General features: G+C 54.4%; 1 protein-coding gene across 1 annotated transcript; it reads right to left on the reverse strand.

Moving 5' to 3' along the window:
* Positions 1-1,868: 1,868 nt before the first annotated feature.
* Positions 1,869-26,135, reverse strand: SLC13A5 (solute carrier family 13 member 5). Its single transcript, XM_090290840.1, has 12 exons — positions 26,008-26,135; positions 21,607-21,735; positions 21,203-21,339; positions 18,561-18,748; positions 17,492-17,660; positions 15,900-16,022; positions 11,045-11,260; positions 10,145-10,245; positions 8,933-9,051; positions 6,928-7,089; positions 3,851-3,988; positions 1,869-2,647 (listed from the first exon to the last, which is right to left on the reverse strand). The coding sequence occupies exons 1-12, from the start codon at positions 26,107-26,109 to the stop codon at positions 2,516-2,518; spliced, it is 1,716 nt and encodes a 571-aa protein (XP_090146966.1). The 5' UTR covers positions 26,110-26,135; the 3' UTR covers positions 1,869-2,515.

Raw genomic sequence — 26,135 nt, forward strand, 5'->3', positions numbered from 1 at the left:
AGCCCAAGTCCTTCGTGGCCTGAGTGGGCTGCTGGACCAATAGCAGCAGCTGTCTACCTCCAGACTGCTTGTTAAGCAAACTAAGTGCCCTTGGGGTATAAGCTATTCTGAGCTGGATTTTTCTCTTATAGCCAAAAGCAGTCCCGGTGGGCACTGGCCATAACTGTTAGTGTTAACTCCAGCCAGCTGCAAGAGACATTGCATAGGAACAGCCTTTGATCAGCCTCCTCAGCCGTGGGATCTGCTCTCCTCAAGCCCCCACCCAGCTTTCTTGTCAGCCCTCAACCCGATGGAGTCTGGTAGAGGCTTCCACCCACTTCGCCACACCCCGCTTCATCAGCCTGGCCCCAGTCCTACCCATCTTTCAATGCCCACCTTGGATGACCTTCACTGACCTTGCCCACTACCACAAGGCATGCACCTCATTGACCACATCGATCACTTGTTTATTTACTGATCACACTTAGGGCAGCTTTCTCTGGGTCAGTCGTAGTGCTGGCGCTGGGCCCAATGGGCAGGGTAAGTCCTTGGGGAACCCTCAGACTTGCTGTCAGGCAAGTCCACAGCGGGGGCGTAGAGAGCAGTAATGGGGGGGTGGGTCAGTTTCACCTAGGTGGGGGGACAGGTAGCTACTTTCACGCTGTTCTGAGCAAACACTTTGCTTCTCCGGGCAAAGACCAGCTCTGTCTGTGCCAACACTGTCCTGAGCCCACTTCAGAGGTGGCGGCAGAAGGGGGTTCTTGTTTGATGACCTTCCCTGAGCAGGTGGGGCCTTGGGGTGGACTTGCTCTTGGCCGCCCATTTTTCCCTATAGGCCCTGTAAGGCCAAGGACTTTAATGACTAGAGGAAGGAACAGTGGACATGGAGGCTGAAGATCTAAGTGCTACTGACATGATGTGACGGGATCCACAGCTGGCCTGGCCTCTCTGAGCCTCAGTGCTCTTGAAAGACAAAGATAATAATACCTGCCTATGTCACAGGGCTGCTGTGGAGGTCAAATGAGGTAAGTGGTAGATGCACCAGGTACAGGGAGGCCTGGCACCCAGGAAAAGGGCAGTAAGTGTTCATTCAACCGCCTGCCCTGCCCCTCTCGCCCCCCCAACACACACACACAGCTGAGACCCAGAGACAGTACAGTGCACCTTTCCTTGGGATGCAGGTGGGGTGGTCAGGAACCTTGCCACCCAAGCAACCAGACACATGCTCGGTCCTTGAGGGAGTTTCCTTGGGTTCCCATACTTTCTCCTGCCCCGAAAAATGCCATCACTGGGCCTTATATATCTGCTACTGCCTCCCTCCCAGAGTAGCGGAAGGAGCAAAGAAAATGGGGCTGTTGGAAAGAGGGTGGGTGTCTCTCATGCCTCTCTTATGGGGGTTCTGAGGGTTCCCTCGGTCATCCTGGGGTCTTTGTTCCAGCAACTGCAGGTAGATTCCCTCACGGGCAGGGCTGTCTGCTCAGGGCCACCGAGCACTGCCTATTCTCAGGGATGTTGCGTCGCCACCAGGAGTAGCGCAGGCACCAGCCAGCAAAGGGAAAGCTTTCCCCGGGGGCGCTCAAACCCCGCAGGACAGGCAAGCTCTGAAGGGACCCTGATCTCAGCAATGAACAGCTGTGTCCTCTCTGGGCCTGCAGGTGAGGAGGGCCTAGATACCAGATTGTGACCCCAAAGGAGCCATCACTGCCCGTACTTGGAGTGTGGTCCCAGCTGCGTGGGGTGGCAGGAAGAGCATCTCCCAGAAGAGCCAAGCTGACCTGCCTAGAAGAAAAGGGATGCAGAAGGGCCCCCAGCCAGGGGATCCCAGTGAACATGGGCCCAGAAAACAAAGGGACCCAGGAGTTGAAGGAGGTGCAATGGAAAGCTGGGAAAAGGGTCCAGATTGTCAGTTAAAAAGGAGTGAGGTCCGGAGGCGAGCTGGTCCGTCAGCGGTGTAGCATGGGTGATGTCGTCCAGAAGGTATCGACTGAAATTCCCTGTCCTTTGGTGGTGGCACCATGCTCCTGGTGGTTCCAGGAGGCTCTGATTCCCACTCTCACTCCAGAACAGAAAGCTTCTTAGGACAAGATGTCCTGTCCCTTCCAAGTGACAGGAGTGATCTGAGGCAGCCAAAGTCAGCAGCCAGAGGCGTGGGCTCTGGCTGGTAGTGTTTTCACCTCTCAAGCTGGGATCTGATTCCCATTCCGAGGACCTGGGACCAGGCAGTGGACACCAGAGCCCAGCGTGAGGTCGGCACGAGGCTGAGCTGGGGCAGGCGCTCGCGTCCCAGTCCCTCGGCAGCCTGCCTGTCCCAGAGACAATGGCAAGCCTCCTGGAAGAAGGGTGCCAGCTACCTCTTGGGAGGATCCCTTCATGTCCAAACCTGCCCTCCAGCCACCCCACCCCACTATGACCCTGTGGGGTGTGGGCATCATGGGGTCCTTTTGGGGTGTGAACCCCAAAGCTCAGCTGGAAGGTGTGCTGGAAGGTTCAGGAGTCCTCAGGAGGGCAGGGCCTGCGTGCGGTCTCGTGGCTCTTCCTAAGTCTGAATATGTGTCGAATTAGCCCAGTCAGGGAAACCATCCAGGTCAAATATGATCCGTCCCCAGGTGTTCACCGCCAGAAACACACAGAAGATTCCAATTATGTTCACCATGAGTCCTGCTTTCGCCTGGAAAAAACAGGGCCAGAGTTAGCACCCTGCAGTCAGCCGGGTGTCAGAGCAGAGGTGAACAGGACACTGGGAGCTAGTGCTCTTGGAGAAGGGGACACGGGATGGTTTGCTGGGCCTCCCACCCCTAGGCCAAGCTCTGTGCTCACCCCACCCCCAGACAAAGCAATTTCGCACCCAGCAAGTGTTATCGGTGCTCAGAGCATGCCCGGGGAACAGGCATGATGGTGGGTTCCCTGCCTACTTGAACCCTTGGAAAACTGGGCCTCAGGGAGGTGACGTGAGACAACACCCAAGGCCACTGTGGAAATTATTGGAGGAGCCCAGCTCTGACTCTAGGTCCCGTGCTCACCCCGGCACCTTCCCCATCACACAAGCACCCGCTGGCTTCCCGAGAGCCTCCCATGGCTCTTTCTGATGCCAGGTCTTTCCTCAGGCTCACAAAGCACCACTTTCAGGTCCCGCTGTAGACTTTTTACTGGGGGCTAGAGTTGAGTTTGTAGTCCACGGTTTTTGGACTACCCCCTCTTTTCAAGAACGCTCCCTGGCATCCCCAGGATACCCAGCGGGGGCCCTGCAACAACTCACGCCTGACTGCGCTGAGGCAAGGACCTTCATTTCTGGCCTGTCCCCTCTCAGAGCTGCCCTCTCCCTCCTGCCAGGGGCGATAAAGCCAAAGCAGAGCTGGAGAGTTCCTCTTTCGGCTGTGTTTATTCCCAAAGCCTCATCTGCTCCCAGGCAGTGGTCTCTCTCCCCCCACCCCGTCCCTGCTTCACGTCTGCAGACACCTCTGTCAGCCTCTTTGGCTGTCATTAGAATCCATCTGCCCCAGCCCATCTCAGTCCTGTTCCTCTCAGCTATCCTCACAGGTCCTTGCTAGGTTGTGAAGTGCGTCTTGGCCCTGTGGGACCCCACCCTCACCCATTCCAAGTGATCAGCAAGGGCTCCCCTGGTGGCTGCTTGGGCACCTCCAGGTGGGAGATTCTATAACCCACCTCTCAGTTTTGGGAGACAGAACAGTATGAAATGCGACATCATTTCAAAAAAGAAGAAAAGCTGCATATAAATGCAAATTATGAGACTAGCTTGAGACTTTTGGTGCTATTCCCAAATCGTATGACATCACACGTCATTAGTAAACAGGGCATCCTTGGCGACCAGAGCATCAGAGCTGATAGGAGTAAATAAAAGCAGGCGCGTTACCATGTCAGAAACCTTGAGGTGTCCATAGGAAAACACGATGGCGTTCGGTGGGGTGGCCACAGGCAACATGAAGGCAAAGGACGCACTCAGGGTACAGGGGAGCATGACGTACAGCGGGTTGAGGCCAATGGAACGTGACTGGGAGGAAACACAGCACTGCAGTGTCACAGATACAGAAAACAAACGCTCCTGGGGCCATCGTTCTGAAAAGCATCCCCCTGGCGGAGCGCGCATTCCCACCTCTGTGCCTTTGTCCTTCTGGGTCCGCTACCCTGTGCCGCGCTTCTGGGCGATAACTCTGCTGGACACCAAAGGCTGAGCTCAGAACCATCTCCCCAAGGGCCCTTTCTGAACCCCCTCAATTCATTCAACATATATTTCTTGGGCACCTACTGTGTGCCAAAGACCATGCTGGCCACTCAGACTGAACTGAATCTTGAAGTGTCCCTGAAGCCCACATGTGCACATATCTGTCTGTCCTGCCTCACACTGCAACAGCCCAGAGGGCAGGGACCACATCTTCTCACCTATAGACACATCTACGTACACATGTGCCTTTGTATGCATTTGGGAGCAGTTTGAATATGGAATTTGGTATCCATCTTTTTTACTCTACAGCTTAAAATTCAGCCACATGTAACAGTACTTAGTACAGAGGACAGACACTCATTAAATATTTGTTGAATGAGTGAACAATGTCATAATATTTGTCAATTATCTATCAAAATTAATAATCTAGCATGCAGATTTACATGCATATGAGAGCAGACGCATGTGCAAAACTGTTCATTGCAAATTATAACAGCAAAACACACAGGAAACAGCCTCAAAAGCCATCAATAATAACAGGATGGGTGAATAAAATATGTATATACAAACAACGAATAGTTTGTAGCTGTAAAGAACTGAGTAGGTTTTATGTGTTAACATGGAAAGATCTGCAAGATCCATAGTTAGACTTTTAAAAATGTAAGTATACATGCTCCCATTTTATTAAATGCCCTTCAAAATTCTGATTTTTAAAAATTGACTTGATAATATTGCATTGTATGAATATATAACTTATTTCACTAATCCCCTACTATTATGGAAATATTTTATAATAAATAATTCTGTGAAACGTATCTTTATAATAGTTAACCCTTGAACAACACGGGTTTGAACTGTGAGGGTCAACTTACACATAGATTTTTTTCAATAAATGTACAGTCAGCCCTCTGAATCCCTGGTTCAACCAACTGCAGATCAAACAGGAACCTGCGGCGTGGAGAGTCAGCTGGATACTTTGCTCTACGCCATTTTATATAAGGGACTTGAGCATCTACCAATGTTGGTACCTGAGGGAGGTCCTGGAACCATCCCCCATGGGTACTGAGGGACTGTACTTAAGTTCTGTGGGACCCAAAGATTATGCGTGGATTTTCGACTCTGCAGGGGGTCTGTTCCCCTAACCCCTGTGGTGTTCACATCAACTGTATGTGCTTGTCAGCATCATGATGACTCCCTATGGCATATTCTCAGCCACGAATACCTGAGTCGGAGTGTATGAGCCGGCTTCAGGTTAGAGTTCCTGTGGGTAAAAAGGTCTCTGAAAAGGCCACACCAAGTCACACTGCCCCTAGGAGTACCTGAGGGGTTCCAGTCAGGGGTCCCAGTCAAGGGCCCAGTCTATTTCCTGGTTCCTCCATTTGTCCTGGCCTTGGGTACGCACGGTGTATGTGGCTCTGTGACACAGCTGGCACGTCACCACCTTCCCTTTCCCACAGCTTGGTCCCCAGGCAGGAGTGTGAATGGGCTTGGAGGTCACTGAGAGGCATCTTACTTGGGCTTCTGGTTCTAGAAAAGCCTGTTTGCAAAGGCCTGGCCACCCCAGTTTGTCTGACTTGGGGCCTTCAGGGATCATTGCTGGGGCTTGGAGGTGGCAAAGCCAAACCTTTGCCAAAGGAGGGAAAGGCCTCACCGCCCTGTGCCCAGCATCAAAAGATGCTCCCTGGCATAGGTCTGGGCAGCCTGCTTAGCGGAAGGGGAGCTTGGTGGACCACGTTGTTTGCTGTTCCTGATACTTTCTTCTTCACTTGGGCTGCAAGGGGAAAACCACTTGGGTTTGTTTTTTACACACGTGGATACCTTGGTGGCCAAATGAAGTTTACCAACTGCAATCCTGCATTCAGGTTTTTATAAATCTGCCTCCCAATTCCAGAATGGCAACCGCAGCCTCTCCCAGGCTCGTTCTGGCGTCTACAGAGGCTTTTCATAGTCCTAGACTTACTGGACCCTCAGCACAAGTTCGAGGATCCCATGACTTGAACTCAGGTCTTCTGACTCCATGCCCAGGGCTCCTCTGTACCGCCTGGAGGTCGATACGACCATGTGTTGAGCAGCAGAAGAAAATGCACAGCTAGATCACACCTGACATTCCTATAAGCTCTGCTTTAAGTCCCAACCCAACAACATGGTCGCCCATAGCACACTGACCCCTGCTGCCTGGGCTCACCACACAGGGCTTCTGGGAGTCTTCAGTAATGCTCCCCGTTTCCTTCGCCTGGGCCTTCCATCTTCCCAGAATGCCCTCTCCCCCCAGCCATCCCCAAGCCCCACCTCCCCCAAGACCTCTTCCTGGTGGATCCCAGCCAGCCGTGCCCCCAAGCCCCCACCCCACCCCACCCCCACCCCTGCTTTGCATTCTCACACCTGTGCTACATCTCAGAGACCCTCTAGCATTCTCTGGCAGCATCTGTCCATTCCTCCTGGGCACAAGTCCTGTCTCCCCATCTTGAGACATAGTTACATTTGCAAATAGATGTTGAGCAGCTGGTTTATGCTTAGCACTTTGGCCAGCAAGGGGGAGGGTGGGGAGACAAAAAACAACCAGCCAAGCACTGAGGGCAGGCCCAGGCTCATCAAGGGCACACAAGTCCTGTCAGAGCCAGGGCCAGATCCAGGTCTCGACAGCCTGGTTGGGCTCTGGGCCCTGATTTCACTGCCTCTCTAGGGACTTAGGACATAGTTCCGTGTTGACAGCTTCTTATGAAACAATGGTTAAGTTCCCTCACCCCAAACCAAGCAGGGCTACTTACCATGGAAGCAAAGATGGGCAGGAACAGGGTGGTGGTGGCCACGTTGCTTGTGCACTCGGTTAATATAGCGACGAGCGTGGACAAGATCAAGCTGATGGCTACCGGGGGCACAGCGTGCAGGGGCTCCATCTGCTTCCCCATCCAGTCGGACAGCCCTGAGACCTGGGAAGCACCAGGAGGGCAGTCACTGAAGGGCTGCGGGCTTGCAGGTCCTCTAGGGCTGGGAGGGACCCTCATCTTTCTCCAGGAAGCTCAGCCCATCCCCTACTTCCCATTCTCTCCACATCCATTCCATGGGTGATCTCATCCAGACCACAAGTTCAGTCTCTGTCCTCATTCTGCTATCTCCAGAATCTGTGTTTCTAGTCCAGCTGGTCCACAATCCAGATTTAAACACTTATCCTTCTTCAGGCAATTTCCACCCAGATGTCCCATGAGCATGTCAGACTCAACATGTCCCAGCCTGCATTCATCCTCTATCCAGAGTCCACTGTTCCCCTGGGCGTTCCTTCCACCCAGTCAGTCACCAAGTCACCCGGAACACCTCATGTGCATTGTCTCCTCTCTGTCCCACAGTTCTTGAAACTGAGGAGAGAAATATGAGCCAGAAACTGGGGATCTGGATTTGGCGCGTCAGGCTGAGAAGAGATCGTCCAGTGAGAGAAGGAAAGTGAGCAGAGAAGAGGCCAAGAGCAGAGCCTGGAGGAACACTCACATTTAAGGGAGAACAGAAGGAAAGTCAGCAAAAGAGGCTGAGCAAGAACCATCAGAGTTAGATGGAAACCAGGAGAGAGTGGTTTCTTGGGGCCAAAGGAGGAGAGAACGGTCCTTGGAGTCCTTGTCCTGCGACTGAGTTAGAGGAAAGCTACAGAGTGTCTTCTGGGTCTCCCTGAACCCCGGCCCTGCCCAGGCCTCCATCCAGACATGACAGTGATTTGCCCCAAGTGCAGGTCTGACCAAGTCACTCGCTGGCCTCAACCCTTCCTTGGCTGCCCACTGCCTGCAGAATAAAGTCCAAACTGCCTGTCTTGAATTCAAGACTCCTGTGAAGTGGCCTCTGCTAGGCTTAGCAGCCTCACTTCCTGTTCCGTAGCTAGGTACCACACACTCACTCCTTTACTGATGTGACACTTCTTCCTGAAATGCTCTTCCAGATATGTCCCTTTCTAGCCTGCGAAGCCCTCAAGAACAAGGACCATATTTCAGTCTCCTCTGTAATTCCCATGTCTGGGCTAACAGGGACATAAGAGAAGTGTTTGGTGAATGAATGGATGATAGTATAGATGTATGACCAGATAGGGAAGTGACTGGGTGGATGGATTGGTTCACCCCAAAACTATTTATGCACCTGCCATGCACCCAGCCCTGTTCTAGGTGCTGAGGAAGCAGGATAAGAAAATAACAGACAGACCCAGTCTATCTACTACATTCTCTTCCTGGATGGACAGACAGACGGGTGGATGCATGGAGGACAGCAGCACCAGGCTGGCTCATCCCTCCCGCTGGCTCATTTCTTCCCTATCAGGGAAGGGGGAGAGGTAAGAAAGTTGTATTTGGGGTTATTTTTTTCCCCAAAAGTTGTTCCTCTCCTTCCATACTGCTACACACTTAGCTAGAGAAAAGTTTTTTTAAGTGGCAATCATATCAACAAAGAGTTCAACAAGGAGAAGAACCAAAGCTAACGGAAATCTCCACGAGGACTTGCAGATTTCCCTAGGATGAATCAGAGCAAAGAGCCTTAGTCCCAAATCCCAAAGGAGACCTCACAGCATCCTCTGCCTCGCTTGGGAAACCCAGGGCCACTTAAATGCACTCATTTCTGCAATCACTCAAAGAGCACTTTCTCGACTGCAGGCACTGTTCGTGGTGTAGGGTTCCCAGGTCGCCAGACAGAGTCCCTGTCCTCAGGAACATGTAGCTAGTGGAGGAGCTGACACAGAGCCAACCGGGGGTGCAGGACAGAGGGCCGGAGGGGGCCCGCGCAGCCCACAGCTGGAAAAGTTACCTCGCATCCTTTAGCCAGAGCAAATCCGCCCCCTAGGAGCAGCAGGATGCCCCAGGGAACCTTCTCCTGGGTCACCTTCCAATCCAGCAGTGCCGGGGGACAAAATGGAGTTTTCCTTTCTGAGAAAAAACAATAAAAATACGCATACAGAACCCAGAGAAGCCTTATGAAGCAAAGCAATATCTAATCAGGGGGGATTAAAGCCTGTAAGGACAATGAGGACCATCTCGTGTTTATAAATTAGCTAAATTTATAATAATTACCACACCCATTGCTGGTGAGAATATGGCAAAACGACTACACACTCCTGGTAGCATTATAAATTGGTATAACTTTTTTGAAAAGCAATTTGGCAATACATTTAAGAGCCATTAAGATATATACACCCCAGCAACATCACTCCTAGAAATTATTCCTCAAGAAGAAACACCCTCAAAGAAAAAGCTATATACATGAACTAGATACATTAATTTACAATAATGAAAAATTCAAAACAGCCGGAACGTTCCATGACAGAATGGTTACGGCCCCTTGATGCAATATAATGCCGTTGTTAGAGAAGATAAATTTGAAGACTGTGGCAATAGCAGGAAATGTTTATAGAGTAAACCCCAAGCAAAAACATGAAAACAGAAACAACAAAGCAACAGGGTTCAAATTGTGTATTTTGACTATGGTCATGTAATATGTGTTTATTAATAAAGATTGGGCCCTGGCTGGTGTGCCTCAGTGGATTGAGTGCTGGCCTGAGTGAACCAAAGGGTCGCCAGTTTGATTCCCAGTCAGGGCACATGCCTGGGTTGCAGACCAGGTCCCCAGTTGGGGGTGTGCAAGAGGCAATCACACATTGTTGTTTCTCTCCCTCTCTTTCTCCCTCCCTTCCTGTCTTTCTACAAATACATAAATAAATAACCCTTATTTTAAAAAAGAAAAAGAAAGACTGGGAGGAAGAGAGAAACCCCAAAATACTGATGGCATTATGAGAAACTTGAGATATTTTTCTGTTCCTGTTGTAATAGTAATAAGATTTCAAATGTTTAAAAAGCAAAAAGAGAAGAGATTTTGCACTAAAAAGCACCCAGGGAAGGCTTGAAAACCCTCCTCTGTGTAGACTTTGTAATCTTGCCAGTCTGCTTCACTAGAGTAGCTTTTCTCCTGCCTAAGCCCAGGGCCCCCACCCTGATGAATGAGAGGCCAGGACAGGAGCCTCACCTTCCTCCCTCTGGCTGCAGAAGTTGAACTTGGGCTTCTGCGAAGGCAGAATGAATAGCAGCATGGCCACCAAGATGGCCACGGTGGCGTCAGAGGCATACCTAGGTGGGCGAGAAAACACAGGATGAGCCAGCTCAGCGCAGCGGAAGTCACGCAAGAAACCTGGCCTGCATCTAAATGTTCCTGCGTGAAGAAACAGGCTCAGCTGGGCATGAAAATGGAACCCCGAAGGCCGAGGTCAGGAGAAGTGAATCCTGGCTGGAAACCGAGCTCCCCCATTCCTGGCCTGGCTCTGCCACCAGCGCTGGGTGACCATCAGGCAGCTCTCTTCCCTCTCACATCCTGTGTGGCTCCCCGGGTGAACCTCATGACCTCTTCTCAGTCAGAGTCTCTAGAACTCTGGGTCCACCAGGTGACCACAAGCAGACCTTCAAAATGGAATAAGCAGTAGTAGGCAGCTCTGATCTCCTGCCTTTTCTAGGATATGCATGTTTCTCAGCCTTTCTTCCAGCTGACCACATATCATCTTAAGCAGAAGAGAAACTACATATACCCCCTTTGGCCAAATCTCTGCCTAAAGAAGCTTCTGGACCCCAGGGTCTGTGTCTTCAGATGGACTGGCTCAGATCTGAAGAAAGATGAGGTGAAAAGAGATGAGAGAGCAGAGATTCGGAAACCAGAGCTCCGGAGCCCCATCGCAGCCCCACAAAGCTCTCCCGATCACAGCCCAGGCCTGGCCGAGTATTTTCCCCTCAGTCTGTTGGGAAAGGAGGGGCCCCAGGAACATATCTGTGGGGTTGTCCTGAAGATCAGCGAGGAAAAAAATGAGTCGGAAAACCCCAGAACTCATCTACAGAACAAAGGGGTGCCCGCGAGGGCGCTGCAGAGCAGATGACTTACTTTTTCTTGCCCTCCACCCAGGCGACCGACATCCAGCCGGGCATGAAGCCGGGCTCCCGGGAGAACCACAGGCTGACCATCAGGAGGAAGCAGAGCAGGACGCTGACCTCGGCGAAGGAGCAGGGCCCCAGCTTCCTGTACTCCTCGCGCAGCAACTTGTAGGCAGCCTCGTCACTGTCCTTTCTCTCCATCTTGCAGCCCCGGATCTTTTTCACACTAGGAAATGTGAGGACAAGAGGACAGCGGGGCAGGTTGGTTGGCTCGGGGGTTGGTCAGAAGGAAGCTCGAGTGCTGGGCAGCAGACCCCCGCGAAAAGGCCTGCAGTGCTGGGGCGGCGGGGCAGTGCTTGAGCAAGTCCCTTCCCCGCTCCGTCTCTGTCATCTACCACACCTCACCGGACCTGGTGGGGAATGTCTCTGTTATGGGGGCCCTGCGCATGCCCCACTGTGCCCCAGAACTGACGGGTGCGCCCAGGGGAAGCAGGAGATGGCATAGGCGGGCAGCCCCTCTGGGCCCATCTTAGGGGCAATGGAGGCAGGAAAAGAGAGGGTGGTCAAGAGGGGGGAAGGCTGAGCAGAACCGGGGGTGGGGGTGGGCAGGAGTATCGGAGGCGGAAATCAGCAGAACTGAGGCTGCCACTGGCTGGAGGACCTGACAAGGGCCCAGCTGCCTGGAGACCAGCTGCTCTTGTCATCCATCATCTGGGGAAAGACCAGCAGAAGTCCTAGGGCGGGCTTGAGGTGGAGCCAGAACTCTCTCATATGCTCCCCAAGTCATTCTCTTCCCACGGTGGCCCAGAGCTGCCTTCGGTGGTACCAGGATGCTAGCCCCATCATCAGGGTGGCTCAAGAGACACAAAGAACAAGCAGACCAGGCCAGGCAGGAGCAGGGTGGGTGCTCGCCTTCTGAGGAGCTGGAGGTGTAGGATTCGGATCCAGGAGGCTAGGGCTAGCAGCAGGCCTGATTATGGCAGGAAGGAAGCCAGCCTGGGACCAGTGCCCACTGGCCAACATGACCTGCCCGGGGTGCCCTGCAGGACCTCCTTTAGGAGGGGTGCTGGCATAAGGAGGCAGGGAGGAGGAGGAATTCTTGGAAGAGGTGTGGAGGGCACCTTAGCCATAGGGAGGGGCTAACTGGGGCCACTGGGACCCAGGGTCCAGGCCTTGAGGAATTCTCTGAGGGGTCCATGGTCATGCTCCAGACTGTTGGGCTGAAGGCAGTGGGCCAAGAAGATTGTCCCTGGAGAGTCCCTCCTGTGGGCGTCCTTCCTGATGCCCTAAGGTAGACTTCACAGGAGGGAAGGAGGTGATGGAGCCGATACTAAGATGCTGATTTCTGAAGCCAAGGCTGGATGTGCACCGCCTGCAGGGGCCATGCTGGTGGGGGTCACAGCCTGGAGCACGGGACAAGGGGCAGTCAGGGCACAGGGGTGCTCCTGGTCTGGGAAAGGAAGAGGCAGTGATGGGGTCTCATATCTGCACAGCCTGCCGTGATCTCTGTGCTGGACAAGGGGGCAAGGCTGGGTCCTGAGAGTCACCTGCCAGGGACACCCTTTAGGTCATCCAGCATGGCAATGACTCTGCTGGTGTGGGAGGTAGCCTCTCGCCCCCTTAGTGTGGGAGAGTCTGTTTTGACCAAGGACTAATCTGCTGCCAACTGTCATTCTTGTGACTCCAGGGCTAGGCCAGAGGCTTCAGGTTTCCAGGATCAGGGCTGACTCTGCTACTCCCAGCTGCTGGTGACTTGTCCCGACATCACATGACTATAGACTCTGGGGGCTGCACCACACATACAGTTGTCTAGTGCTGGCCCCCCACGATGGTGCTGCCAAGCCCTCAGGACCCTCCTAAGCTAAGCAGTTACACCTTCATCTCTGGGTTCATCCCGTCTTATCCAGTGACCACTGGGCTGGCACAGGTGCAGGCAGTGGATCCAGCTTGCCTGTGAGTCCAGGGGCTGGGATGGGCACAAAGTGTCCTTCTACAGAAGAATGGCCTTCAGAGCAATGAGGATGAACTGGTACAGAGCCAAGGAGAGAGATGAAGGGACCCCCATGTCCCCGGGTGCCCCTGTCGTGGCAGGGGTCCAGAAAAGCCTTCACTCCTAATCCAGGGGTCAGCCTGGGTAGGAGAGTTGGGTATAAGCCAGCAGTAAGATTGCCTTAGTCCTGGGTTGTCCTGAGGTGGGGGTGGTCTGCGGTCTACTTGGCTGTCGGTGGTCAAGGAGGACACCCATAAATCCAAAAAAAACCCCCAAAAACCTCATTTTTCTGGATCAGGCCAAAGGCAATGGCCCTGACATTGCTCTCCATGACCATCCAGATGGGGGATTCAAGGGCAGGCACAGTAGAGATGCTTCCCACAGCCGAGACAGCCCTGCCTCTGACGAGGTGGTCTGGGAGGCATGGAGACAGGGTCGCCAGGACCTGGTGCAGGGCAGGGTACGGCCTGGGCCAGAGGACATGTTCTGCTGTTCTGTCATTCAAGCTGAGTATAAAAAGCTGTCCAAACAAGGCTTCCCCACACATCACACTCCAAGCCTGGGGGGCGAAGCCCCTGAACTGGAGCAGCATTCCGGGAAGGGGTGGGATGTAGGGGAGCACTGAGCCCAAGCACAGGAGGACTGCAGAAGTCTCCAGGCTCCCTGCCAGTCAAGAAACTCTGACGGAGGCCATGCCAGGCTGGGTGAGCCGCAGCGCAGGTCCTTGGCTGTGAGCTCCCAGGAGCCCGGTGTCCACCTCTAGAGGCTGGCGGTGTCCCTGTGGTGGTGGGGCCAGGCCAGCTCCCTCCGCTTGCTCTCGAGGGACACTTGGTAGGCCTCAGGGGTCCATGCCCCTCCCCCACCCCGGCTGAGGGGCGGCTGAAACTGGTACCCCTGACGCCTGGCTGTACCTAGGCCTCAAGGCAGTCAACAGAAGCAACCCTCCGCCTCCCCAAGAGGGGACTGTTAGGGACTGAATTGTGTCCCCCTAAATTCATGTTGAAACCCCACCCCCCAAGGTGATGGTATTAGGTTTAGATGAGGTTATGCAGTGCCTTTATCAGAAGAGGAAGGTACCAGAGTGCTCTCCCTCCCTCTCTCTCTCTCTCTCTCTCTCTCTCTCTCTCTCTCTCTCTCTCTCTGCCCCTGTCTCTCTCTCCACCCCATGTGAGGACGCAGTGAGAAGGCGGCCTTCTGCAAGCCTGGAAGAGGGTCCTCACCAGGAACCAAACTGGCTGGCACGTTAATCTTGAACTTGCAGCCTCCAGAAGTGTGAGGGATAAACACCTGTGGTTTAAGCCACCAGTCTGTGGCATTTGGTGACAGCAGCTGAACTGACTGAGAGAGGGATGTAGCATGGTGGGCACAGGCTCTGGAGCCGAACTGCCTGGGTTCAAATCCCAGTCCCATGACTTCTAGTTATACAGCCCTGTGTAGGCCATTTACCTTCCATGCCTCAGTTGCCTTATCTGTAAATTGGGAATAAGAGTACACATCTCACAGGTTGATGTGAAGTTAATACATATAGAGTGATTAAAATAGCATCTGGCACTTAAAAAGCTCTGACAGGTGTTGGTCATTATTATTACTAGTGCCACCTGCGGCCTGTGACAGGCTGGGAGCAGGTCTCCTGGGGCCTGCTGGATGGATGTGAGGACTTTGGTCCTGAAGCAGGTGTGAAAAGCAGGGCAAAGGGCTTCACTCAAAATCAGGCTGTGCCCCAAGTACCCATGGGAGCAGCTTCCCGCTCACATGAGGCCTGCATGCGGGGGTGGCAGAGGAGGGATGCCTGCTACTAAGATTACGTCATTACTGTGACCAATCTATATACAGATATTTTTTGATGGCAATTTTCAAAACAGTTTCTTCTTCAGGAGAAAACTTACAAAAGGGCCCCTTTATCCCTGGTTAACTCACAGGTTTTTGTGGGCACTTCTGCCTCTCGGCTCTGAGAGCTCCTCACTCTGGCCACATCAGCCTGTTTTTGGCTCTAGCTGCCTGTGATTTAAGGCACAGAGCACCTGGCTCACAGCTAAGTTCCTTCCATAACAGCGTGAGAGGGTCCCCTTTGCTCCACAGATACATTTGTGTCTTAAAGTCACAGCAGCTTTTTCAAAGTATTTGTCAGCCACACATCATGGGTTCTGTCCAAAGTCTGGCTGTTGTCAAAGCTGACTCTCGGTGAACTTGCCGTGTGCCGGGAAGAGGAAGGTAAACTTGGCAGAACTTCCCGCACGCCACTGGGAACATTGCAGGCATTCAGTAGAAACCTGGGTTTCGATTGTTTGAACATTATCAGGTGGTGTGCTGTGACCTCACCTAATGGACACATACACCCAAGTGGAAGTGGGCCAGCAGTGTCGCTTTGCTCACGGGGACAAGATACCCTGTTATTGCTTTGACTCACACTGACAACACACTCGTGTTTCTCTCTGGACCGGGAGCTGGGCTGAGGGCCAGGGACAGAGAGCACTGACCACAGGCCTCAGAGGGGCTCAGGTCAGGGGTCAAGGGCAGCCCTGGAACACGACTACAGGTACTGAGGGACAGGGCTATGTGGTGCCCAGAGGAGCCCAGAGGAGCAAGCAAGGGGGGAGTCAGAAAAGGTGTCCCTAAGGAAGCAGCATTTGAACTGGCCTTGAAGGCTGAGGAGGCTGAAAGGGAGGAGGATAGGGAACGGCATTCCAGGAAGAAGGAACAGTATGTGCAAAGGCACGATAAGCAGCCTGAAACGGCCAAAATGGGAGGGCACACTAGCAGAGGATGGGGCTGGAGAAAAGGGCGGGACAGGAAGAGCTCTTCGGACTTGCCTACCGTTTTTGCGGCAGGCGCGGGGCAGGCTAGACTCTGTATTCCAGAAGCAGCTCAAACTTACTTGAATCCCATATAAATATACCGAAGCCACAACCAGGTGAGCACCAGCATTATCAGCATGTTGGGGAAGGCAAATCCAAACCAGGAGGCAAAGTTCACGGTGTCTTTGCTGTCAGGAAACAACCTGAAGGGAGAAACACCAGTCCACATCTCTACCAGATGCTGAACTGCAGAGAGCAAGCAGGTCAGACTGTGTGGGTACAGGCGAGCAGCGGCTGGACCCTGAGAGATGGTCTGCAGTGGGGGTCTCACCCTCCTGAGGTCCAGCCATCCAAGTCCACCGCCCAGTATCATCCCAGTCAGGTGGGGACCTCAGAACACAGCCTGGCACAATACAAGCCTGAGGAGTAAGCAACTGACCCTCCTGGGGGTCCACCCCCTGCTCAGAATCTCATGAAAGATATCCCTTCCCTCCAGGAAAATACACCTTTGTACACATATAACCTGGCCAACAGCATCAGGAGGTCCACAGTAGCCTCAGAACCCTCACACTGTGGGCTTCGGCAACGTAAGCCCCCTCACCCCCCTTTTAGGAAAACAAATCTCAAAAGCTTCCCAGGATGGGACCAGATGACAGTTCCAGGGGCTGCAGAAGGGTTACTTTCTCTCCAGGCTCCGCCTCCCACCCCCAGGCGTTGCTCACTTTAGCCCAAAGGTGTCAAAGTAGACAGAGCTTTCAGCACTTAGCCAGGATCTCCAGGGAGCACTGGAAGCTATCATTACAGAACACACTCACAGGATCAGAATAGTATGCCGGTGGGATCTCAGCCGTCTGCTCGGCCAGGCTCCAGGCCCGTCCTCCCCACCTCCTAGCTCCTGTCTGCCCAGGCCGGGCACCATCGCCCTCCTGCTCCTTCCCCTGTGCTCACTGCTGTTTGTACTTCCTTCATCAGGGCATGTGCACGGCCCACCTAGAACTCTCCTGGCGCCCGCTGCCCTCAGCAGACCGTGACGGACAGGGCCCAGCTTTCTCACGTCTGGGATGCCAGCCCGACCCAGCACAGGGCCAGGCCCGGAACTGGGGCCTCAACGCCTGTGTCCATCTGTGGCCAAGGAAATTCCCAGACGACCACTGCAGCCACCTGGCACCTCACAAGGACACTGGTCCCCACAAGAGCAATTAGAGAAACTACAACCTAACTGCTAGCCCTTCATGCTGCCGCCAGATCCCCGATGTCACAGGACCATCACCATCCACAGCCAAGGACGGCGGGCCAGTTTTGAGGAGCGCATTGATGGGGGTGTCTATTATCTGCAAGTTTTAAACCAGGACCTGGCCTCTAGGACTCTGTGGTCACCCCCCACCCCCTGACTTTAGGTCAGAGTTCAATCACATGGCCTGTCTGAGTGAAAATACTGAGCCCAAGGAAGAAAAGCGGGACTTGCCCCAAGACAGAAAGCAACCAGGTCTGGGGACTGTCATCAGCTCTCACACCGAGGAGACCTGAGCAGGTGCAGCAGGGGCTGCTGGGGGCACATCCTCCCACCCCTGCCAGGCCCCAGCCCCAGAGCCCCACTGAGGAGGAGGGAGAGGAGTCCCTCTGACCCCGGGGGCCACGTTCTTGTCCCCAGAAGGCACGGCCAGTGACTCACTCTTGCATCTGGCCCAGGAGCACCACGTTGGGTCCTGTCCCGGTCAGGGTGGCAGTACCTCCGATGCTGGCTGCGTAGCACACGCACAGGGTCATGGCCTTGTACGTGCTCTTCCTGCCGCAGTTCTTCAGCTGCCCCGCAGCGGGGCCTTCAGTCACCACTTGGCTCCCTGCGGCAACACACCTTCGTGAGCAGAGCCAGGCTGGGGGCCGCCACTCAGCCCCAGCTCCCAGCTCTGCCGCTGACCTGAGGATGGGGACGTGCCAGCCCTGCTGGCGCCCTCCCCAGGCTCTCCTCAGCCGCCAGCCCAGCATGCCGTTGGCCGTCCCTGCCTCCCGCAGTCACTTCCCACTGCTTCCCCCAGGCTCCTCGATGCTCAGTGCGAATTCAGCAACTTCAGACACACGCCCTTCTTTCCTGCCTCCTTGCTGTTGCTCCAGCTGGTCCCTCCATCCAGGGGGATGTCCTCGCCTCCTAGGAAGGCTTCTTCCTGGTCGAGGCTCCTTTGGTGTCTGGCTTATGGCACTCGGAGGAACTGGGCAAGGGGCCTCATGCCCCCACTCCACTGGGCTCCTTTGGTCTTAAGTATGGGTATGTCTGCTTCATCTCAGCAGCCCCAGGATGTGGCAATCGGGCCACAGAATGGGCCCTGAGTCCCCCTGGGGGTGGGGTATGAACAAGGCAGGGAATGGCACAGGCGCCATCTGACTCCCCTGGCTCAGTACCTAGCGGGGAAGCAACATGGGACAACCACCCCGATACCTGAGGGGTCAGAGAGCAGATGGGAGGTTTGACCTGTTCAGGGGAGGCCTCCCTGAGGATGAGTAGGAAGAGCAAAGGGTGAGGGGCACCCAGCAGGTGCTCACAAGATGCCCAAATGGGGAATCAAATGAACACCTATTGATTTGTGATGGGTGGGAACTGAGGGTTGGAACTTGCTATAAGCAATACTAAAGGACTAACATTTTCTGCAATACATTCTGAAAACTTACAAAAACAGCATATTCTAAGTATGTCCATGGAGGCCTGTTTAAAAGTGGACCCCAGCAGCAGCCTGGCCCAGGCTCACCTGGCAGCTCGCCCGTCTTGCCCTGGTCCGCCAGCTCCAGGGCCCCCAGGCTGGCCTCGGACGCAGCGCCCGTGGCTTCCATCTGCTGCAGGAGGGCCTCCATGATGGGCACCATCATGGCCGTGGTGGCCGTGTTGCTGATCCACATGGAGAGAAAGGCCGTGATGCCCATGAAGCCCAGCATCAGCCTGCGGAGGAGCAGCAGGGTGGGAAGATGGAGCACCCCCACCCCCACAGACCCCAGCCTTGAGGGAGCAACAGGGGTTAGGCCCTTCCTGAAGGGATGCCAGAGGTCAAGGCCAAGGTGCTGAGGCCGGTTCAAGACTGGGTATTCCAGGAGAGGAGTGTAGTTTAAGTGCCTCCCTCTCCCTCTCCCTCGCTTTCTCCCTTCTTTTCTCCCTCCTCCCTCTCTCCCACAAACATCACAGGTTCCTACTCTGCTGGCTACAGGGGCACCAAGGGACCTTCCTCAGACCTAGCCGTGGCTCTGAGGAGCTCCTGTCTAGCTGGGGCAGCACAGGCATTCTGATGGTGCCAACACAGTGTGAAGAGTTGGCCCTAGTACGTCCTAAGGGTGTGCTGGAACAGCCCTATGTGCAGTAGCCCCCAAATCCCACTTCTGTCTAGAAGATTCCCACCCACCCCAGACCCTGCCTCTCCTCTCCTAAGTTTGGGAGGGCTGCACAGTTAGCCTCCGGAGGCAGGGTGAGCCTGGAAAGGTGGGACCTTCCTCATGGCTGACCTCCCCCACTATATCTGCGCACACACTTTGTACCCTCCGCTCCGCAATGGACCAGATCAAATAGTCTTCAGAAAACACAGTCCCCTCGTTTATAATACCTGTCTTCCACCTCTGCCCCACCTCTGCCTGCCTAGGACATTCTTCGTGGTCCTTCAAAGCCTGTCGGACAACGTCCCTCCTCTGCGGCCTCGCTCCCAGGGCACACCAGGTGGGGTGAACTCACCCTCCTCCAGCCCCCCTCTAACACTCCTCACTGGCTGGATTTGGGGGCTTGTTTCCCTGTCTGCTCTTTCCGGAGACGGTGAGCAGGGGAAGGGCTGACTCTTCTCCATGGCTCCCATGCCCCCGGCACAAGGCCAGGAACAGAAGATGCTAGGGGAGGGCTGGATGAGTGGCACGAACTGCTCTCGGTCTCCACGCCCCTCTGTGGCCAGGCTTCTCCCTAGGGCCACTCATTTGCCTGAAGAAGGGATCTAGGCGCTGCACTGCACCAGGGTCCAGGCTGGTGTCCATGCAGGTGGACTTTACGGACCCATAAGAACAAAGGCTGAGACCCAGGCTGGAAGGAGGATCATAGTCTTCATAAATGAGGCTTCAACAGGACGCTCCAAGGCACCAAGTGGGCCTCAATATAAAGTTACCCCCCGGGGCAGGCAGGGCCATGGACAGCTCTGAGGAGAAGCCAGGTGGCAAGAAGGAGCAGAGAAGCAGGTGTGAACTTCCTGGATTTGGGAACAAAAGTTCTTCGGCGCTCTCAGAATGAGGTCCAGCTGCTGATGGAGAAAAACTGGCCACTCAAAGGATCCTGAGAGCAAGACTTTCTAGAAAGTGCAATGGCGTTTGATTTGACCCTGTAAACCAGTCCCTGGGGGGGATGGATCCCATGAAGAGTGACAGAGATTGGAGAGTTGCAGCTCAGGGCAGCCTGAGGTGCCAAGGGAGCCAGGCGTCACCTCCTGGAGGGCGGCCCAGGCTGTGTGTGCTCAGGGCCCAGCATGGTCCCTGACACACAGACATCTCAGGAGGGATTTGCTGTGAACTAACCACCCGCTGCCTCCTCAGCGCTCGGCTGGGGCACGCCATCACCATCATTTAGGGGGCAGTTTGCCTCAAAAGCAAGGTGCATCTTGAGCTCTCTACTGGGTGGGGGGGAGGCCTCATCAGACAGCCAATCATTTCACGCCTCTCTGTCTCAAGTTCCTCGTCTATAGAATGGGGGTGGCAGGAATGATCCCCAACTCTCAGAGTTGTGGTTAGAGTTAAATGAGGTGATAAATAAGCTTCCAACGTCATGCCTAAGGCCTTGCAGATGCTCAACATACCCAGGGGATTCTGATTACATCAACTCCATGGGATGGTTAGAAATTGCCTGTGATTGCTGGGAGAGATCTTGGGGCGGGGGGAGAAGCCGAGGTCCTAAGTGGTGTGGGGGAAGATGAGGTAAGAAGCTTCTTTACAGAGCGACAAGATGCCGCAGCTGTGGAAGAATGACCTTTCTGTTTCCTCCTGAGAGGGGTGATCGAGCCGCCTCTGGTCTGCTTTCCCCACAAATGCCCTATCAGGCATGGCTTCATCCAGCCTCCCCCCCCCCCCCCCGCCTTGTTCCCTATGGAACCCTGCAGCCCCTCCTCCAGAAAGTCTGCTGACCAGTCTCCTCTGGGTTCACAGAACACTTACCCACCGCTGCTCACCACGGGCCCCCACCATTGCCCATGCATCTGGTGTTCCCAGCTAAGACTGTCACATTTGTCACATGCCCCACCCAGGATCCACCTGCCTGCCAAGCCCAAGTAAGCCCATGGACAGCCCTTGCCTGTGAGTGATCTGGTCAGTGCTGCAGCTCCTCCCCAGCCCTGGGGCCCACGAGGGGCCCGTGGCAAGGAAGAGAAGGCGTAATTACTGTGCAGGGTTGACCCCCACCCAGAGGAGCGTGCGCAGGGCGATCCTCTTGTGCAGGTTCCAGCGCTCCACGGCCACAGCCACAATGAGGCCACCCAGGAACAGCATGTTAGTGTCCTTCATGTACTGCATACACACCTGGAAGGTGGCGGCATGGAGGCCCCGTCAGGGTTGCCTCCTTGGGCCCAGGGCCACCCAAGTCCCCAGAGACAGGCGGTCAGACCCGATGCTGACCGCAGCGGCAGTCTGGAGTGGGATAAAGGGTCAAGTGGTATGCCTCCGTGCCAAAAAGAATCCACAGCCCGCTTCTCTGGTCCCCCGGGGTCCAGGCAGCTCTGAGGGGGCCTTCGAGAAGGAGCCAATGGGAGAAGCAGAAAGCCACCAGGATCCCCTGGGCCTGCTCACCTGCTTGGAGTCCATAACCTTGAGGAGTGGGAAAAGCAAGGCAGGCATGAGGGAGGTGACCGCCAGAGGGATGACTTCTGTGCACCAGTAAATGGCCATGAGGATGATGACGTAGGCACACCTGACAAACTGAAGAGACAGTCCTGAGGCCTCGGCATGGTCCTTGTGCCTTATCAGCGCTTTTATAATAACCATTATTAACCGCTCAGCCTCTGCCGCCTTCCTCCTACCAACCCAGCCGACTGCATCAACCACCAAGACCTGCAGCTTTTAGCCCTGTATTCTCTGGCCTCTTCCTCCTAGGGCCTTGTCCCCACGGTCACTGCCTTTTTGGGCGCCACATTTCCTCCCACCTGGGTGGCTGCAGCTACTTTCCATTGGACCATTCTGCTCGTTTCACTCCCCGCTGAGGCTCCCGCGTTCTCTTTTGCAAAGCTGATCATATCACCACATTTAAAAGCCTTCTCTTGCCTTGAGGACAAAACCCAAATGCCTTGGGACGACTCAGGAGACCCTCTGTGGTGGAGCAGGCCCTGCAGACCCTCCCAACACTGTCTCCCTGCCCACCTGCACCCCAAGTTCCAGCTGCCCCAGCACACTGGAGGTATCCGAGCCTCCTTCTCTCACACAGTCCAGCCCCCGGCACAGCAAGTGCTCACCTGCTTTAGCATTTCTCCTTAGGCACGTCTCCCCCCAGACCCCCAACAGTCTGGGTCGGCACTCTGACCTCTGTGTCTCCTCCCCCAGCTCAGCAATTCACACATGAGGTTGCCATTGTTGGTCTCCTTAACCGTCTCCCCACTCTGACCACCACCGATCCCCGAACAGTGAGAGCCTGGAGGGCAGAACCAGGGTTTGTGGATTTGCTCTGTCCTCAGCAACTGCACAGGCCTGGCGCCCACGAGATGCTCAGCAAATGTCTGTTAGAGGACGGGACCAGCATAGCATGAGCTACCACAGCACTGCTGGGAAGGCACCTGTACACTCTGACTGTTTATCGTCACCCCAAAGAGCACGCAATCTATGCACAAGACACTGCATGAAGACTTAGAAATTCTCATCTGGATTGTGTTACCAGTCATAAAAAACAAATCTTTCTTAGGCATCCCAGGAGAACCTCAGGACACCTCCCTCCTGTCTAATGCAGGGTTTCTCAGCCTTCCCACTATGGACATTTTGGCCGGATGATCCCTTGCTGAAGGGTGGGTGGGTTGTCCTGTGCATTGTAAGATGTTTGGCAGCGTCCTCGGCCTCCATTCCTCTAGATGCAAGTAAAACTCTCTCCAGTTGTGACAACAAAAATGTCTTCAGGCTTCGCCAGATGCCCCTACTCGGGAGGTTGCAGGTAGCAATGCTGATTGAAGCCACCAAACTCAAGGCAGGACGGCAGAGTGGTTAGCAGCCCAGGAAGACACCAGGCAGACCTGATCAGTGTCCACTGTCTGCCCTTGTCTGGCTCTCAGCAGTCACTCAACAATGTCATTGATAGAATACTCATCTCGATCCCAGCCCTGGCCCCTCTCCCTGCCCATTTCCTGTCCTCCCCTGTAAATTGAGGAGTAAAGACTAGCCATTTCTAACGTAAGGCACATAGAAAGTGCTCAGTGGATTTTTATTATGTCAATTTATTAGCACCTTTAACCAATTTTCACAGCGTAGTTCCTGGAGGCGCCAAATATAACTGACAAAAAAGACACAAAGCTGAGCGGTTCCTCACCTCTGTGCCACTATCGAGAGGCCCAAGAGATGCCCCATCCCCGAAGCAGAGCTCACCCTCCTCGTCTAGAACGCTCCCACCTTGTCAGTGGAGAGAGCAGCACACAGCACGGAGGAGGGGGTGGTTATGCGCAGAGAGATGGACTCGGCCTGCAGAGAGGGGCCCAGCTCCCTGTGCGTAAGTTCAGAGCACTTCCCTGCAGCCGGGATGTGGCTGGAAAAGCACTTAAAGCCGAGACAAAAGTGAACAGTGGATTTAAAAGTCAGCACCCAGCACAGTGCCTAGCACATGGCAGGGCTCAATAAACACATGTTAAGAGCACAAATAAATAAAGCCATGTATAATTATTAACAAATAAGGGTGCCCATGATATGTTGCTTGATGAAAAAAATGTAGGTAAGAGAACACGTGTGTGTGTGTGTGTGTGTGTGTGTGTAGGCAGAGAGAGAGAAAAAAGAGATTAATTCATTGTTTTTTGGAAAGATGGCCATTAAAATATTACTAAGTTATGGGATTTGAGGGTATTTTCAATTTTACTTTATACCTTACAGACTTTAAAAAATAAGATTTTTTTACAATTTTAATAAAATCAATATGTTTACAATGAACATCTCATGGATTTTATTTAAAATCTATTTTATTAGGAAGTTATTTTTTAAAAAGAAGAACCCAGAGAGAGGGCAGAAAGCGTGGAGCGGAGGTGAAGCTGGGCAGGGAGCGAGGCAGAGGGGAGGAAGAAAGAAGGCCGCCGCAGCAGCGGACGGCACGGGCCAGAGGGCCGCATGCCTTCGGAGTCACCGCCCCACTTGACAGTGCCTGCCAGGCTGCCAAGTCCTCGCTGGCTTCCCAGCCACTCTGTCCCATGCCAGTGCCTCAAGGTTTCCTTGCACAATGATGTGGCCATGGGGAGGTGGGAAGGGGCAGGGAGCTCTTCGGTGATGACAGAAGCCAAAGGGGAGAGACACCAAGGCGGAAGTCCAGGCTCCCAGTCACCTGTCCCACTGGGAGGGCAAGCAAGTGAACACAGCCTGGGGAAGGGCTGTCACCGATGTCTCCTCTTCCCTCATTGATCCTCACTCCCAAGGCAGGTTAATGACACTCATACACACTCCAAGTTGGAGGGGCTCCCAGCTCAGGGCTGTGTGAGTGTATGAGTGTGTGAGTGTATGAGCGTGTGTAGCAGGGTGGGAGAGGGGTCTCCACCGTCACATTCAGCCAAGCTGTATAATTATTCCAGGGAAAGTCACTCCCCCCCCAGCAGAACTAAAATCGCAGCTCTTCTGCCTGGCTCCCTCCCACGGATGGTGACAGCCCCAAGTCTCTTTGTACAGAGGAAATGTGGCTGCTGGCAATTGGTATGGCAACTGAAGAACCATCACATTGGACATGTAGTCCTGGCCCATCCAAGGCCTGTGCTCAGCCCACTCAAGGGCTCCTCTCAGCCTCTTCCTCCCCCATCCTAGGAACCAGCATAATCCCTCTGGGCACCCAAAGCCATTAAGGGTCAGAACCAAGCCGCCTGGCCCCACTGTACAGACAAGAACATCAAGGCCAGGAATCGAAGGGGCTTCTCTAAAATCACAAGAAACTGGGGGCACTGAGGAACCTGGTTCTCTTGCAGAATTGGCTTCCCGATACCCCACTACACCCCCAGTCCTCTAGGACTGCCCCCAGAGTACCCCCTAAAGAACTCCTCTGTCTCCCAAACCTGCCTGGGAAGGACAGGCAGCTGGGGGTTTCCTGTCTGGGCTGAGAGTGAAAGGGCTGAAAGAGGGAACGAGGAAGGAGCAGCCAGCAGCCACAAAAGGCTTCAAAGGGCTCGGGCCTCTGCCAAACAGGCTTCGCACAGCCCAGCACAGCCTGGGCCAGGGCTCCCAGCACCGCCCGCCCTCACCCAGCGGCCAAGGCCATTCATTCTCTGCCTCCCTCCCAGGAGCACTAGGAGGCCAAGGCATGGGACGCAGCTTCCCTGCAACCCTGGGTCGTGCCACCCAAGGCGTGAGCTCTGGGAACATGTCCGTCTCCTGCCACAGCCACAGCGGGCAGCAAGCAAAGTAGACCAACCCTGACCTTCCTTGCAGCCGGGAAAAGGATTTTGCCTCAGCTGTGACCTCCAGGGGTTCAGAGTTGGATAGAAATGTGGATGATAAATAGGGAAACTGAGGCTCAAAGAGGGACAGAGAGTGGCAAAGACAACATTCAAGGTCCACTTAGGTCCCTGATTGACCTAGGAAGGCCCCTACAGCTGGCAAGTCCCCATTCTCTAAGGGAAGAGGGGAGAGAAGGAAGGAAGGAGAAGCGGCCAGGCACCCTATTAGCACGTTTGCCTTGGGAGGGGAGTGGGCTGGGAATGAGGTTATGCACTCTGGGGAGATTCTGCGCCCCCGGCTGAGCCTGTGAGTGGGCTGTGTGGCCAAGATCTGCGCTAACCTCTAGGTTTCTGTGCTTGTTGGGACTGTTCTTCTGTCCTGGGATCTGTAAACCCCAAGGCTGATGTGCCCCGGTGTTTCTGTGCTCCTTGGAATTCTTTACAGGACACCTCCCATCTGGCACCAGTAGCTCCAGAGTTCGCGAGCCCCAAGGGAGCTGTGCCCACCCGGAAATCATGAGCTCCAACTCAGTGCCCCCGGGTTGCTGGGCCCTGGCGCTTGGAGTCCGTGGGACTCCTGGGAGATGCAACTGACCTTGGCGGGTATCAGAATGATGAGTGGCAGCAGCAGTATCGGGGTGACGAACAAGATCACGAAGGACTTGAACTTGCAGACATAGCTCAGTGCCGAAGCCATCGTGCTGGAGGGAGATGGGCGGGAGA

The sequence above is a fragment of the Furipterus horrens genome, unplaced genomic scaffold (genome assembly GCF_987537825.1).
Source record: "Furipterus horrens unplaced genomic scaffold, mFurHor1.1.pri manual_scaffold_11, whole genome shotgun sequence".
Taxonomy (NCBI): Eukaryota; Metazoa; Chordata; class Mammalia; order Chiroptera; family Furipteridae; genus Furipterus; species Furipterus horrens.

What these genes read in the sequence shown, in the direction of transcription:
- SLC13A5 (XM_090290840.1), bottom strand. Translation starts at nt 26,109, where the DNA reads ATGGCTTCGGCACTGAGCTATGTCTGCAAGTTCAAGTCCTTCGTGATC. An exon ending in CAAGACGGGCGAGCTGCCAG is followed by an intron (nt 17,661 to 18,560) that starts GTGAGCCTGGGC and finishes GTGTTGCCGCAG; the next exon opens with GGAGCCAAGTGGTGACTGAA. An exon ending in CTGCAGCCAGAGGGAGGAAG is followed by an intron (nt 9,052 to 10,144) that starts GTGAGGCTCCTG and finishes GTTTTTTCTCAG; the next exon opens with AAAGGAAAACTCCATTTTGT.